The sequence below is a fragment of the Hylobates moloch genome, unplaced genomic scaffold, assembly GCF_009828535.3.
Source record: "Hylobates moloch isolate HMO894 unplaced genomic scaffold, HMol_V3 SCAFFOLD_3, whole genome shotgun sequence".
Lineage (NCBI taxonomy): Eukaryota > Metazoa > Chordata > Mammalia > Primates > Hylobatidae > Hylobates > Hylobates moloch.
In genome coordinates, this window is record NW_026652278.1 from 46,698,059 (window position 1) to 46,714,975 (window position 16,917).

General features: G+C 40.6%; 1 protein-coding gene across 2 annotated transcripts in view; it reads left to right on the plus strand.

The window, feature by feature from the left end:
• Positions 1 to 13,460: 13,460 nt before the first annotated feature.
• LOC116458007 (neutral ceramidase) overlaps positions 13,461 to 16,917 on the plus strand; it is a 67,402-nt gene continuing 63,945 nt past the window's right edge. For both annotated transcript variants that reach the window (XM_032137536.2, XM_032137546.2), the window contains exons 1-2: positions 13,461 to 13,582; positions 16,302 to 16,464. In XM_032137536.2, coding sequence (XP_031993427.1) covers positions 16,338 to 16,464 — 127 coding nt within the window. In that variant the 5' untranslated portion in view covers positions 13,461 to 13,582; positions 16,302 to 16,337. The remainder of the gene's footprint in view (positions 13,583 to 16,301; positions 16,465 to 16,917) is intronic.

The following is a 16,917-nucleotide window of genomic DNA, read 5'->3' on the forward strand; positions in this document are numbered from 1 at the left end:
AGGTCTCTAAGGACTTGCTTTATGAATCTGGGTGCGCTTGTACTGGGGGCATACATATTTAGGATAGTTAGCTCTTCTTGTTGAATTGATCCCTTTACCATTATGTAATGGCCTTCTTTGTCTCTTTTGATCTCTGTTGATTTAAAGTCTGTTTTATCAGAGACTAGGATTGCAACCCCTGCCTTTTTTTTTGTTTTCCATTTGCTTGGTAGATCTTCCTCCATCCCTTTATTTTGAGCCTATGTGTGTCTCTGCATTTGAGATGGGTTTCCTGAATACAGCACACTGATGAATCTTGACTCTTTATCCAATTTGCCAGTCTGTGTCTTTTAATTGGAGTATTTAGCTCATTTACATTTAAGGTTAATATTGTTATGTGTGAATTTGATCCTGTCATTATGATGTTAGCTGGTTATTTTGCTCGTTAGTTGATGCAGTTTCTTCCTAGCCTGGATGGTCTTTACAATTTGGCATGTTTTTGCAGTGGCTGCTACCAGTTCTTCCTTTCCATGTTTAGTGCTTCCTTCAGGAACTCTTTTAGGGCAGGCCTGGTGGTGACAAAATCTCTCAGCGTTTTCTTGTCTGTAAAGTGTTTTATTTCTCCTTCACTTATGAAGCTTAGTTTGGCTGCATATGAAATTCTTGGTTGAAAATTCTTTTCTTTAAGAATGCTGAATATCGGCCCCCACTCTCTTCTGGCTTGTAGAGTTTCTGCTGAAAGATCAGCTGTTAGTCTGATGGGCTTCCCTTTGTGGGTAGCCTGACCTTTCTCTCTGGCTGCCCTTAACATTTTTTCCTTCATTTCAACTTTGGTGAATCTGACAATTATGTGTCTTGGAGTTGCCCTTCTCGAGGCATATCTTTGTGGTGTTCTCTGTATTTCCTGAATTTGAATGTTGGCCTGCCTTGCTAGATTGGGGAAGTTCTCCTGGATAATATCCTGCAGAGTGTTTTCCAACTTGGTTCCATTCTCCCCGTCACTTCCAGGTACACCAATCAGATGTAGATTTGGTCTTTTCACACAGTCCCATATTTCTTGGAGGCTTTGTTTGTTTCTTTTTATTCTTTTTTCTCTAAACTTCTCTTCTCACTTCATTTCATTCATTTGGTCTTCCATCACTGATATCCTTTCTTCCAGTTGATCAAATTGGCTACTGAGGCTTGTGCATTTGTCACATAGTTCTCATGCCATGGTTTTCAGCTCCATCAGGTCCTTTAAGGACTTCTCTGCATTGGTTATTCTAGTTAGCCATTCATCTAATTTTTTTTCAAGGTTTTTAACTGCTTTGCCATGGTTTCAAACTTCCTCCTTTAGCTCGGAGTGGTTTGATCATCTGAAGCCTCCTTCTCTCAACTCGTGAAAGTCCTTCTCCATCCAGCTTTGTTCCGTTGCTGGTGAGGAGCTGCATTCCTTTGGAAGAGAGGTGCTCTGATTTTTAGAGTTTCCAGTTTTCCTGCTCTGTTTTTTCCCCATCTTTGTGGTTTTATCTACCTTTGGTCTTTGATGATGGTGATGTACAGATGGGGTTTTGGTGTGGATGTCCTTTCTGTTTGTTAGTTTTCCTTCTAACAGTCAGGAACCTCAGCTGCAGGTCTGTTGGAGTTTGCTGGAGGGCCACTCCAGACCCTGTTTGCCTGGGTATCTGCAGCGGAGGCTGCAGAACAGCAGATATTGTTGAACAGCAAATGTTGCTGCCTGATCATTCCTCTGAAGTTTTGTCTCAGAGGATTACCTGGCCGTGTGAGGTGTCAGTCTGCCCCTACTGGGGGGTGCCTCCCAGTTAGGCTACTTGGGGGTCAGGGACCCACTTGAGGAGGCAGCCTGTCTGTTCTCAGATCTCCAGCTGCGTGCTGGGAGAACCACTACTCTCTTCAAAGCTGTCATACAGGGACATTTAAGTCTGCAGAGGTTTCTGCTGCCTTTTGTTTGGCCATGCCCTGCCCCCAGAGGTGGAGTCTACAGAGGCAGGCAGGCCTCCTTGAGCTGCGGTGTGCTCCACCCTGTTCAAGCTTCCTGGCCACTTTGTTTACCTACTCAAGCCTTGGCAATGGTGGGTGCCCCTCCCCCAGCCTCACTGCTGCCTTGCAGTTTGATCTCAGACTGCTGTGCTAGCAATGAGCGAGGCTCTGTGGGTGCAGGACCCTCCGAGCCAGGCGCAGGATATAATCTCCTGGTGTGCTGTTTGCTAAGACTGTTGGAAAAGCGCAGTATTAGGGTGGGAGTGACCTGATTTTCCAGGTGCTGTCTGTTACCCGTTTCTTTGACTAGGAAAGGAAATTCCCTGACCCCTTGTGCTTCCCGGGTGAGGCGATGCCTCGCCCTGCTTTGGCTTACGCTCGGTGCGCTGCACCCACTGTCCTGCACCCACTATCCGACACTCCCCAGTGAGATGAATCCAGTACCTCAGTTGGAAATGCAGAAATCACCCGTCTTCTGCATCTCTCACGCTGGGAGCTGTAGACTGGATTTGTTCCTATTCAGCCATCCCTGTGCTGTTCTCTTGCAGACATCTACAAGTTTCCCTCACGTACCTACCTGTTATAAAGCACTCAGCACTTAGGAGAGCACTTGACATATATGCCCACTTATTTACTTTTGCCTTAAATATGAGTGTGATGTAGGCAGCTTCCCTCCTGGGCACAATTTTAAGCATTGCTTATGGTCTCAGTTTCCTCTTCTACAAATTAGGTTTGTTTTCTCTCTCTCCAAAGGGCTTTCAAGTATAATTCATCGTATAACCTGCCTAAACTGTTTTCTTCCTTTGTCATGTAATTCAGTTTTATTAGGGCAGCAATTGTGCTTTGGTTGGAAGTATTCACACCCAGCCATGCTGGCAGGTCTGAAAGATGTCATGCCAGCTTTCCTTTTTATTTTATTTTAATTTTATTTAATTTTATTTTTCCAACTTAGAGATGGGGTCTCATTCTGTTGTCAGGGCTGGAGTGCAGTGTCATGATCATAGCTCACTGAGGTCTCAAACTCTTGGGCTTAAGCAGTCCTCCCTCCTCAGCCTCCCAAATAGCTGTGACTATAAGCACATGCTACCATGCCCAGATAATTTTTGTAATTTTGTAAAGACAATGTCTTGCTATGTGGCCCAGGCTGGTCTTGAACTTGAACTCCCGAGCTCAAGTGCTCCTTCTGCCTCGGCCTCCCAAAGCGCTGGGATTACAGGGGCGAGCCACCTCGCCTGGCCATCCTGCCAGTTTTCTGATGGTGTTCCCTCTAGTGGTACTCTTAAGATGCAACATGTAAGTGCTGTGGGTGGCATGTCCCCCTCATGATGGATTGAAGTAGTTTTTCAGCAGTGTGAGATGATGAAACTGAAGGTTTTAAAAAATGACTACTCATTCTGTTTATAAGGCTTATAACTCAATACTTGGGACTTGGAAGGAAGAAACCCCTCAGCCAATGCATAACTCCATGTTGTAAAGAGAAGCTCACCAAGGCTGAAGTTCAGCAGGAATACATCCAGACAGGTCTACCACGTGTGTACTCTTGCATCTTCTCTAATTGATCAGTGCCCAGGCTGAACCAGTATTTACATATTCTGAATATATCAGTCATAGAGCCAACACATTGGAATGGAAAAAATACTAGTCTTCAAGATTATCTTGAACTGTGGACTCATTTATGAGGCAACAACTTGGTGACAGCTTCATGCAACCTGGTTTTATCAAATCTCTTCTGTAAACACCATGGTAATTATCCTATTCAGAAGAATCTTTATCTCTTATGGTGCATCCAAGGTTCAGCTCATCTGGGTATGAATAGGTAGCTCAGCCTGTTCTCTGATTAGTGACATGAGTAAGCAGTAGAACTTGTTCTGTTCCATTAGTTCTGAATGAATTTGTTGATGATTCTTTACTTCTAAAAGTCCCACGCACCCAGACCACTGACTTCTGAGCTCATCTGAGATAGAATCTGAGGTCAGCACAGTCCTCCTCATATATCTAAGAAAAGAAACAGAAACTCTATTTTTAGCAGTGGTTATTCTTCATTTGATGATGCATAAGAATAGGCTAGTAGAGTTGACACTTCCTTTTTTTAGCCTATCTGGGGAATTATTCACTCCTTGTGACTTTTTTGTACACCTGAATTCAACCCCTTAAAAAAATTACTTTTATATCACAAAAGTAATACATTAACATTGCAGAAAAAATTTAAATATGGTTAAGTAAAGAGTTCCCTAAATCCCATGCTAACAAAACACTGTTACATTTTGAGATGGATTAGTCTAGTTGTCTCTTTGTCTCCCTCTTCATATTATGGGTAGCTTTACTACTTGGAGTTCTTTCTTTTAAACCTCAAAATTAAAAGAAAAAAGTCTTTTTAAATGTGTTTCAGATTCTGCTGCTTTAGAGGTTGTTAAAAGACTCAAATTGTCACTATGACCACTAATTATTGTCCTGCACAGAGTAATTTTCACTTGAGTCTCTTTAAGCTATCACTTTTACTACCTGTGTGTCTGCTTCTAGAAACCTGTGTTAATTTTCTATGATCAAAAGAGAAAGGAAGGCTGGTTAGAATTTTATGTGAATTAAAGTTACCTCTGTTTGAATGAAGCCTCTCCTGTAGTGTAAAATACGTGGACTTTATGTCATGAATTTTTGTAACCTATAAGCCTTTCATATTTCCTCTATGTTTTTAGCTATGTTTTATATTTGAGGTTGCATGAAATTTTATCTCTGAATTAGAGGGATTTTAATATGTTTCGAAAAGTAGAAATAAAATCATTTGATTGAGATGTTTATTGGACTGAAATTATTTAAAAGTAATATTTATAATTTAGCTAAGAAATCATCTTAATAAGCTGGCATTATAAGCATATTAGTCAGGATGGGTAGGAGGCTTGCTGTGGTAACAAATAAATCCACTGAATCTTAGTTGCTTAATATGTAAACATTTATTTCTTGTTTATGCAAAGCCCATTCTTGGTCTGGCAACTCTTGGAGGTCAGTTGCTTCCAAGTGGCATCTGAAGGAACTTGTAACCTGTTATCTGGGACATGTGACACTCAGGGTCACCAAGGCAGAGGAAGGGAGAGCATGCAGAACATACACCCCCTCTCAAATGCCTCAGCACTAAATGCTTCATTCCAGAAGTGATGCATGTCACTGCCACCCACAGCCCATTTGCCAGTACCAGGAGGCTGGAAAGTATAACCTTCCCATATGCCCATAAAGGAATGGAGAACCAGATATGAATGGGCACTGCAAGACTCCACCACAGTGACCTTGGGTGAATAACTATCTCTGTGACAAGGGGGTTGGCCTAGATGACTTCAGAATCCTTACCTCTTCTCACAGTCACTGAGACAAAAGGTTTGATTTCTTCTTACAACAGCTTTATGGCTTTCACAAATTGACATGCATTATCTTTTTGTTACTCTAAAGACATGAATATAGGCTGTTGTGGTGGCTCACTCCCAGCCCTTTGGGAGGTCCAGGCAGGTGGATCACCTGAGGTCAGGAGTTTGAGACCAGCCTGGCCAACATGATGAAACCCCATCTCTACTAAAAATATAAAAATTAGCCAGGCGTGGTGGTGTGTGCCTGTAATCCCAGCTACTAGGGAGGCTGAGGCAGGAGAATTGCTTGAACCCGGGAGGTGGAGGTTGCAGTGAGCTGAGATTGCACCACTGCATTCCAGCCTGGGCGACAAGAGCAAAACTCCATTTCAAATAAATAAATAAATAAAAACATGAATATATTGATACTAGTAGAAGGCAGATGCTTATGTTGCATAGTGTAGCTGATGGTTAAGCTAGAGAACTCTGAGGGCAGATGATCTGTTTTGAATCCAGCTTGATATCTTACAGGCTATATGACCTCCAACTATCAGCTCTTTGATTGACTTCTCTATGACTTAGTTTTTTATTTTTTAATTCAAATATAAAATGAGGATAGGAATAGTACCACCCTCACAGGGTTACTGTGAATACTAAATGAAGTAATTCTTGTAATAGCCTCAGAACAGTGTCTGGAGCATAATAAGTTCAGTAAGTTAATTGCACTTTATTTTTTATTATTTAAAAAGATGACTGTCCTTCTTGCCCTCACTTGATAAGTATCTACATAGTAAGAGCTCAATAAATTGTTGTTGTTTTAATAACCATCTTTCTTGTTCTGGCTGGATAAGCCAGCCCAACCCACACAGATCTCTCTAATCTACTGACTAATAATAAAATGGAGTCACAAATACTACCTGTAGGTGACCTGGGGCCAAGACTGCCAACCCCTTTGGACTTGTGCCTCATCTGCTTTAGCTTAGATTCCATCCTGGCCTGGCTTCATCTTGGCTCTGAAATCTGAGTTGGATTCTGCCTTTGGCTCTTGCAAGCTCAAGATTCCTCGTGGTTTCCCCCTTGTCATTGAGCTCTGCCTTTCTCTCACAGACTTTCCTGGGCTGGCCCCTTTGACTCTTAGGGAACCCACCTAGCTCAGGTGGGAACTTCCTCCCCTAACCTCAGCCTCTTAAGATCCAACCCCTGCCTCAGCCTCCAGTTCAAATGTCTTGGCATCCACAAAGTTGAGGGAACATCATATGCTTCCTACATCACCTACTTTTATTTCATTGACTGCACCATTGATCCTGGTATTTCAGATGTCTTCTGGCCCTTATAACCATCCCACATCAGTGATAAATCCAAGATGTTAAGTCCTCCTGCAGGCATTATCCCTCCAGGTAGATATATATGAGCAATAACTTTTTCTTTTTCTTCCTGGGTCTAGAGTGGATTGTCCTTGGGAAGGAGTTAGACCATTGCAGCAAGAGAGAATGTGAGAAATGCTGTACATTCACTTCCTGGTATAGGGAAGGTCTGGTTCCACTCACCTTTTACTTCTTGGCTGATCTAATGGGGGGATTCTCTGAATGGTTGCCAGTGAGATTGCTCCAGGAAAGAGGGCAATTCTTACCTGGTGGGTTTCCTCCTCAGGTTTGATTCTGCCCAATATAAGAAAGACCATATGCCTCATGCCTCCACGCCAAGCTCCTCTCAGACTCTCCTCCCTCCTTCCTCACATTGGCCTGAGGGAGCATCGATTGAATCAGGCTGGACTTTGATATTATCATTTGCTTTCTGCTTCTCTTGGTCCTTTCTTTTTCAAGATCTATCAAAGGACAGTGTGGTATTTTTTTCCACAGGTGCGCAGCACAGGTGAGAGATATGAACCATCTGAGATTTATATAGAGGGCAAGCATTACATCAGAAGATATTGCCACCCTGTCCTTGAAATAATGATAAATGCGACTGCATCCTGCTTTCTCCCAATCTGCCTTTGTAATCTTGTATAGCACACAGGTCAAATTTGTCATTGCCAAATGAAATAAATTCTTATCTGTGGTTTTAGAAAAAGATAAATCATCAAAGAATAATTTCCAAAGACTCTGAAAAAGGTTATACAGCCCCCCAGTGTTTATCTAACAGTGGAGAAATAGGGACGTTTTGCAATTCTAATTTTATCTAGAATTTAAACTCTCTGGATGTGTCAAAAATAGCAAAAGATACTTTTTTTCCCTTAAGGTTGAATTTATCAAAGTTCAATGGAGAGATCTTTAGGACCAAGTGTGAGGAATATACCAGGAAAACGTAACTGTGCTATAGAGTTTAAAATGCATACAACCTGCCACTCTTGGGGCATCCAGAATTAATTAGTCCATAATTAAAAAAACTAATTTGCCTCCTGTTATAGAGCAAACAGAGAAGTTTAAAAAACATATTATCTATGTGATCTTTTAACAAGGTAGGTGGGTTCTTGTTAGTCTCTGTGGTTTTTTTTATGTATGTATAAGGAAATGAATGAAGCTCAGGGAAATTAAAGTCCCTGAAAACAAACAAACATACAAACATACACATCTTAAACTTTAGATTTAAATCCCAGTTCTTTTCATATCCGCAATGCTTCCCTTTATCTTTTTCCTTTGTTTTGAAGGCAGAACTGGGGTAAATTTGAGGGAAGAAACTCTGTAATCCTGGAATAGTTTTATCTGCCCTGCTCTCTGAGAAAAGCAGAAGATTGTCAGCATCTACCTGTACTCTTTGCTGGAATCAGGGGCTTTGTAAATTTCCTGGGGGAAGGAGGGCAATGGTGTGCTCTCTTGTCATGCTCTATTTTCTTCCAAGCCCTGCCACTTTGGTCAGAGCTGAGAACTCCCTCACCGAATCAACCTGGGCTCTGCACCACACTGGGCGATCTTTAGTTGCAGTCTCAGGCTTAATATATGATGGATGCATAAGGGGTTAAATAAGAAACATTCATTTCAGCTCAGAACAAAAGATGCTCCTCCTCTCTTGCTTGCAGGTTGAGTTCAAAGTAGAATAGAGACCATTGAAAAGGTGAATCCACAGTTAACTTATGATGAGACTGCTTTGGGGTTCAAAGAGATTTTTCAGTCTTATGAAAAACCCATGAAGTAGTAAAGCATCACCATAGCATCCCTGTGTTTTGAAAACAAATTTCTTTTTGGATCCAATAAAAATGCATTATGGCAGACTGCGCACTACTTTTAACTTTAAAAATGTTCCCAGAGGCAACGTGGCATACACAAGGTCCAGTTGATTAGAATGCATGTATTCTTTACAGTGAGGTCCAACACTCACTTCTGTGAGATTTATCTTGACCATGTTCTTAGTTGGAGATAACAGAATCCACTATAGGGAACTTAAAAAGAAAAGGATTTATTAAGGGATTGAGATAATTTGCAGTATTATTGTGAAGGCTGAAGACAGAGAGTTGAAGCTGAGCCCTCAGGAACAACTCCCCAGCTTAAATTGCAGAATTGAGCTTCTTAGTGGTGGGCTACCTTGACCATGTTCACACAGCAAGGAAGCAGGCTGCAGCATCTGGAAACAGCCACCAAACTACCAGCTCAGAGCTGTGCTGCCATGATCCAAACCATGAAAGTGGATGGCCCATGCCCTGCTTCACTCCCCAACTGGCTCAGTTCTGAATCAAAGTCTCATGCCAATGCATCTGAAAGGCAGAACCTAAGCTCTATCTGGAACTCTAGGCAAATGGGGGTCCAGCTTCTCTGTATGCTAGAATTTGAAATGGGTGTTGACTGGAGCGTTCTGCAGTATCTGCTACAGTGCTCCTTACCTGCCTATCTCCTGTCAACTAGCATTTTCAAGAACAAAGCTTATGTCCATCCATCTGTCCTCCCATCTGTTCTGCTAACTGTGCAACCAACCATCCATCCATTCATCTGTCCATCCATCCATCCGTTTGATGTTTGCACTTTTTATTAATATACCATTTCTTTTTTTAAATCTGTGTTTCAGAATGCATCTCTAAAACATAAAAATTTCTTTAAAAATTATAATCACAATACCATTATTATATTTTAAACAATCCCTGAACATCGTTATATATCTAGTCAGTGTTAAAATTTCCCGTTTCATAAATTTTTTGTTTTTGTTTGAATCAGGTTCCAAATAATGTTGGTTCTGAGCCTACAACATACAGTGGTTTGACCTGTCTCTTAAGCCTCTTTTAATCTGCAGCCTCTTCTCGCCTTTCCTCTCCTCTGCCCTCCCTTTCCCTGGCCATTCTCCCTTTGCCTCTGTCCTTCTCTCCCCTCCCCAACCCATTCTTGCTCTTGTTCTTGTCTCCCCCTCACCGCCTCCCCCTTCCTACTTCTTCCTCTTTCTCTTCAGTTCTAACATGTTTTTTAAACAAACTGGATCATTGGTCTTACTATCTCACAGTCTAAATTTTGCCTCCTGTACCCCCATGTTGTCCTTAACATACATATTCAGTTGTCTTTTGTATTTCCTATGAACAGGCACTTAGATCTAGAGGCTGATCCGATTTAGGTTTTGCTTTTTGGTAACATTGAGAATGTTGTGTAGATGGTTCAGAGGTTGCAGTATGCGGTTGTGTACGTGGTTCAGAGGCTGCAGTATCTTGTTGTCTCTCTTTTTCTCTATTGATGACTTAATCAGCTATTGATGATCTTTTTCTAGATCCATCATTTCATCAGGGATTGCAAAATATTTAGATTCAAGTTTGTCATTCCTTCCTCATTTATTAGCTGGAATACTTTTATCATGAGAAACTGTCCCTCATCAACTATTTGGCTTTTCTGCTGTACATGTATGCAGGAAAAGCAGAGTATATCCTTGACTTCTTGATTCCTACTCCTGTCCTTTTTTTAAACCAATTTTCAGAATAACAAATTGGTTCCCTAGCATCTTTTAAAAAGTATCATTATGACATCATGGATTTAAGCATATTTGATTTGCTTCAACCCATTGCAGTTATTTTTTAAATTGATGCTCAAGTTAACTAATCTTTGGTTAGTGGGAAGCGCTCTAGTTCTTTAGATACTGTCTTCCTAATTTTGATGACTTTTTTGACTTCTGGCATAATAAAATATTCCCGGCTTAGTTCATGTAAATCCTGCCCAGACCCAGAACCAGCTGTTTCTCCAAGGATTTCCAGTTCCTTTCAGCAAGAAATGTTATTTAGAGATGACAATCTGGATGCTATATATAATAGTATACTTTTTCTAGAAGTTTTTTTCTTTTCTTTCTTTCTTTTTTTTTTTTTTTTTGAGATGAAGTCTCTCTCTGTATCCCGGGCTGGAGTGCAGTGGTGCGATCTTGGCTTGCTGCAGCCTCCACCTCCCGGGTTCAAGCAATTCTCCTGCCTCAGCCTCCCAAGTAGCTGGGATTACAGGCGCCCGCCACCATGTCCGGCTAATTTTTTTTTGTATTTTTAGTAGAGACAGGGTTTCATCATGTTAGCCAGGATGGTCTTGATCTCCTGAACTTGTGATCCGCCCGCCTCAGCCTCCCAAAGTGCTGAGATTATAGGCGTGAGCCACCAAGTCCAGCCAGAAGTTATTTAATCTTTAACGACTCTAAGAGTTAAAGAATGAAATAATATGACCCTTAGCACAAAGTATATGAAATTAGCACCATGCCTTCTAAGACTCCATAAGTCAAATATTAAGAAAAATTGTGATGCTAGTGATTATTGCTTAATGATTTAGGAGTTAGGGTTTTGGGAGAAGTATTCTTCCAGCTTGAATACAATTATTCATCAGCTGCCTTTACTTGTGCTGATTAGTTTTTCCCTCTGTGATGGGGTGTTAAGAGACAGAGGACATAGCTTTTCTTCATCAATTGCTAGTAAGGAGTGAACACATGGACTTTCATATCCTCAGAGGCTGCCATGCCAAGGTTCAGGTCAAGATGATGCAGACAGTTAGAATTTGGTGAGAGGCAAAAGCTCTTGTCTAGGAGTCTGGAGACTTGGGCTTACATCCTTGAATACCATTGCTGAATCATGCTCACTTTTAACCACCCTTACATGTTCTGAAAATTGGTGTCTGTTTCCTCCTCTGTAAAATGGGTAGAGTATGTGTACATGAGTGAGTTTTGGGGGGTGTAGTGTAGAGAAGAACAGTTAGCTTATCTTAGCTAATTGGATTAATGAGAGGATCATTCCAGACAGAAATAAAATATGTGCACAAGTTAAAATATTCATAGTGACCGTATCTTCATCTCACCCCAGGGGAGTCTTGAGTCTTGTTCCTGTCTATAGGAGTCAGTTGTTTGGATGGACATTATGAGTCCCCTGGGCCCAATGTCTTTTCTCCACTGGCTCTCCATAGCGCTTGGAATCTTCTCGATTCTCACCCTATTATTGTTCAGGTGTGGACCGTCAAATGTAGTCTAGGAAAGGTGACATGTTATGCCTTTGTCGTCTACCAAAACCCTGGTTAAAATAATCTCATCTGTCTAGATTGTGAGTCACTGAGCGGGATTCTGAATGGGCCATAGCATGGCTCCTTTTTATGATGAGGAAGATGGCTGGGGAAGTCTGGAGGAGACCACAGGGGAAGTCAAGAGGCCTCCCCACTGCAAGAGAGAAAGGTGGGAGAAGGAAATCCAATGGAAGGTCACTAGTGGGTATTTGTTGTTTTTACTGGCTCATCAGCTATAGCACCTTGATTTTATTTTGGAGAACTACTCTTCTCTCTTTGTGAATGTTTTTTTTTTAAGATTCCCAGTTAAGTATCCCTTCAAATGAAAGGATAAAGTTATTATATAGCTGTCTTTCAGAAATTGGCCCCTGAGTGGAGCAACACAAGACCTAAAGCAGTTGCAGTCCATCCATCTCAATGGTGATGCCCTGAAGAGATTGTTCGGTAGCTCCTGCTACCTAGATCCACAGAGATGCCCTGATTCCTGGCCATTCTGAAACTGGGTCTGCAGCTTTTCTTGCTGTCTTCCAGTGAATTTACTTTTTGTCTCTTTTTCCCCTCTTGTCCTACATTAACTAGATTTGGTGTTTGCTTGCAACCAAGAGTTCTAACATAAATGCACTAAAAAAACCTTGTTTAATATCATGATTTAATCTTTCCCCCTCTGTAGTAGCAGAGAGAAATTTAAGATGCATTACTAAATGCCCTATCTGAAGAAACTTGTGTCTTTAATACTTCAGTTGGAACTTTGCAGGCCTGTCTCTGATCAAACTCTGCAAGGAATTAAGCGGCTTTTGTGGCCTTCTTTAAAATGTGTCCTAGACAGCTTAGATTTTACTAGGGACAAAAAGGGAATGGGTTCGTTGGTTTCTTTATTGCTATCTTTGTCTCCGTGGCCCATTGTTTAACTTCATGCTGTAGTCTATATTCTCCAAGAGGAAGAAAAACATTTTATTTCCCCATTTCAAAAGTGATGCATGCCTATGATAGAAAATACCAAGAGACAAAACGATGAAAACAAAACCACCCATAATCACCAGATAATTACTTAACATTTTCCTGTACTTACAGTCTTTAATATATAATATATATAAAGTATATAATGTATATAAACTAAACATATGTAATGTTTAATGTAATGTTGTAAAGTAAACATTACATATGTTTACTTTACAAATGGGATCGTATTGTTTTGTAAACTTAAAATTACTTAATATTGGCAATTTTTGCATGTCATTAAATCATTTTCAGTATGATTTTTAATAGTTGCATAGCAGTCTTACTGTATTATTTACTACTCACATTTAGTAAATCTAAAATTTTGCATTCTTTTTATGAGCACTCATAAAAATTAAGATTAGTTTTCTGTTCTGAAATTGGTGGAAATATTGCCCATTGCTATCCACAGCCCACACTGATGTCCAGCATATATTACTACTCTCTTTGCTGTAGAACGACCAGTGGTAAATGAAGTAGGTGCTTTTTTTTTTTTTTTTTTGTGATTCAGGTTATAAGCTTTGCACAGAACTTGTTATGCTGGAAAAGTTATAGAAAAAGTGAAATGACCTTCAGTCCAGCAGGCCTTCTGCAACTTCTACCTCTGATAACAGTCTGCCCTGAGAGAGAGTTCACGTATAAGCCTTTTGTTATCAATACTCTTTAATCTCATACTTGTACCAAGCCCACAAAGGTATGCTAATGAGAGCTCTAAGGCTCCTGGACTTGACTGAAAATTTTTCTCAGTAGTTTTCAGAAAGTGCTGAGAGGTATAAGCCCAGCAACGTGCAAGGGGAAAGGGGACAGGATTCTGGATGGCCATTTGCTTCACTGGGATGCAAAACCTCTTTTAAGTACTAGAATCAGGTAAGGACAGCTATGTTTTCTTGGGGAAGGAGGGAAGGAGGGCTCTTGAATTATCCTATTGTCTCGGAGATCTTGAAGAGACCCTAAAGCTTCAATTTATCTCATAGCTTTGGAACCCTCTTTTGCCAAATTGTTACCTTTTACTCTCTCTTTGAAAAACAGGGACCCAGTTATGTGAAGATGTGGCAAATGGCTTGCTATTGTGCCATTAGAGCCTCATTATTGAATTTTCAGGATTACTACAGATTAAGTGTGAACCATTATAAAATCTAGAATCCTTTAAGATGTAATTATTGGCTTAGCTCTACCAAAGAGTGTTTGCATTCTAAAGGCAGGGAAGGCATCTGCTTTAGCATTCAAATTCAGATTTTAATCACCAATGAGAAATATATAGTGCTAACCCAAGTTTTAATTTCCTTAAAGGTGGTGGTCAAGTCAGCTAAAGTGGTTCAAAAGAATGTTACTGTGTTGGCAACAATTCTGGCAGCTAAACAGAATGGTGAAACACATGAGGTAGATCATTCAAGTCCACGTAATAGGTGGAAACACTAACGTTAAATCAAAGTGCCATTGTTGAGTGGTATAAAATGTCATCAGCTCACCAACGCAAAACTAGAAACAAAAAAGTATTATTTTGTACCCTCTCTGTTTGATACACAGGTTTCTAACACATGACCACATTTACGTACACAGTCTGCCTGTCCATGCTCTGGGGTTGGGAGGTCCAGCTGTCAGTCATCTTGGCTAGTAGGAAGGCTTAGAGAACCAAAGCTCTGAGCAAAAACTAGAGATACTAGGTTTGAAGTTTGCTGGTGAAACAGCTGCTAATGAGTAGTAATTCTCTGTAGATCCTTAGAGTTCAGAGGCATATCTCAGATGTGTTTCCCGACTCCTGGGAACTGACAATAGAAGTTGGTCATAAGTCACAGATCTGATTTGTTTTGCTCCACATTTGAAGTTGTCCCTGCTGCTGGTGGTTAAGGGGATTATGGTGGTGATAAGTGGATGAGGAAAGCCTCCCAATAACCAGAAAATTTGGGAAGATGTTCCAGTCTCTTTGCCCACTCCTAGTTCAGCCTACCCTCTGAAGTGTCTGCTGTGAGACTGATCTTTCGCCTCTAGCCCAGGAGTTGCAAAATCAAATGCTTGCACAGACCAGGTAGTAAGTTAGATAAATAAGGCCTGCTGGGTAGAGACTGGCAGGTTGAAGAATATATCCCCCATCTAAAGAGAACAACAGCACTGAGTTTTAGGAAACTCTTGCCACATGGGAATGCTAGCTCAGTGTCACCATATTTTATGAATTATTTTAAGAGATAATTTGAAATTTCAGGATTGTAAATTTAAACTCTTTATAAACTCTAAATGCTATTTTTTTATATATCTTGTTACATAAGTCAAATTTAATAAAAAATTGACTGTACTAAATACACCTACATTGTTGCCATTTTTTAACTCTTGGGGGTAGCAGCATCTTAGCCACAAATCCCCTATTTTGGGGGCAAATCCTGGGATTCCAATACCATTTCACCTCTCAGGCTTCCTAAAGCACAGGTTAAGAAAATTGGCTCTGAAGGTCCCACCTGTGATTCCAATCCTCCTTTAACAATAGCCTCCTGTAAATTCCCTTAAAGGACAGGGAAGAGCACAGACTCTTTGCTACTTTGGAATCTATTAATAAATGCTACCAGTTTGAGCATTTATTGAACAAAAGAAGTACTGTTGCTTCATCTCATCTTATTTTTATAAGAAATTTATGAGATAGGTTTTATGAGAACTTTGAGATAAGATGATCATAATCATATTCCTATTTATAGATGGTGACGCTGATGTTCAGTATTGGGGGAAATTTCCCAAAGTCACCCAGTAAGTGGCAGAAATGAAATTTGACTGCTGGAGTCAGATTTCAGAACTAAATTTTTAACCACCATATTATATTTCTTTCTATTACATTATATGGGGTTTTAACTTGTATAGTTCCTCTGAGTAATGATTAATTCTCCCTCCCTTAAAACATCTTAAGGAATCTGTAATGACATTTGATACTTTTGTAGAACATAGGAACATTTTAAATTCTCATCCTTTGATACAGGGTTTGCAAAATCTTTGGGATCCTTCTGATCACTGAAGGGGGATGTTTTTTGTAATGCCTGCCTTCAGACCAGAGGTACTAATTCCCTTTTCCACGCCCATTTCTCACCAGATAGTAATTGAAAGTTAAAACATAAGAGTGTAAAGGCCAAAGTTATGGGATTCATCTCCAGGTGAACAAGATAATTCTAATCCCAGCCAGTCTTCTCCCAAATACAAGAAGTATGCGTGCATCAGTCATCCTTGTTAACAGAGGCACTCTCAGCCCAGACCCGTGGTACAGATCCATAAACAGCATCATTACCATAAATGAAAGCAGTGTGATATGGCTGAGGAATGCGAATAGATTTTAGCTCAGTTGAGCTCAGTGGCCAATGCTAAATCATGAATGGTTGCTGCCAGGAGGAGTGTTGTGTTGAGAAAGATTTGGAAACCACATTCAAGCTTTTCAAAAAGAATGCTGTAATTGATTGGTCTTGTCTGCCATGGGCTTGGTCTATGGAATGAGTGGTAAGTGCTCTGTACTTGTCGTCCTTGGTATAGTCTATTAATATGAAAGAGCTAAGATATCTTAACCTCGGTTGGATTAAAGCATTTGCATTTTAATTTGTGGTTTCTTCCTCTTCAGTATTTCTTCTTCCATCTCTGCTGTACCTGAGAAGAAATGGCCAAACGCACCTTCTCTAACTTGGAGACATTCCTGATTTTCCTCCTTGTAATGATGAGTGCCATCACAGTGGCCCTTCTCAGCCTCTTGTTTATCACCAGTGGGACCACTGAAAATCACAAAGGCAAGTGTCGTGGGCTCTCTTAGATGCAGTTTTTAGGGCTGTATGAAACTTCTTGATTACTGTGGACACCAAAGAGAAAAACAGTGTCTGCTGATAGTTCTACATGTACTTAAGCAGCCTGGAATAGCCATCTCCCTTTGCATTAATTGCCCATTCTGCACTGAGAGCAGTTTTTATCAAGTTTACCTTTGTCCCCAATAGCCAGCTGACAGGCATTCTGACATGTACTTGTTTGCCATTAGTTTTTCCATTGATCTAAGCACAGCCCAAGATTTGTCAAGGTCTAGTAATGGCAGCTTTTGCCCTGAACCTCTAATCTTTCAATTTGCCTCCTTGTAGACATCATTTTCTCCTGGGGGCAAAAGGAGAATGAAAGACTCACTGAATGAATGTCAATTAGTCTGTGAAGAGCTTTAGAGAAAGGGGTCTCAAACATGAATCCTTACAAGGGCT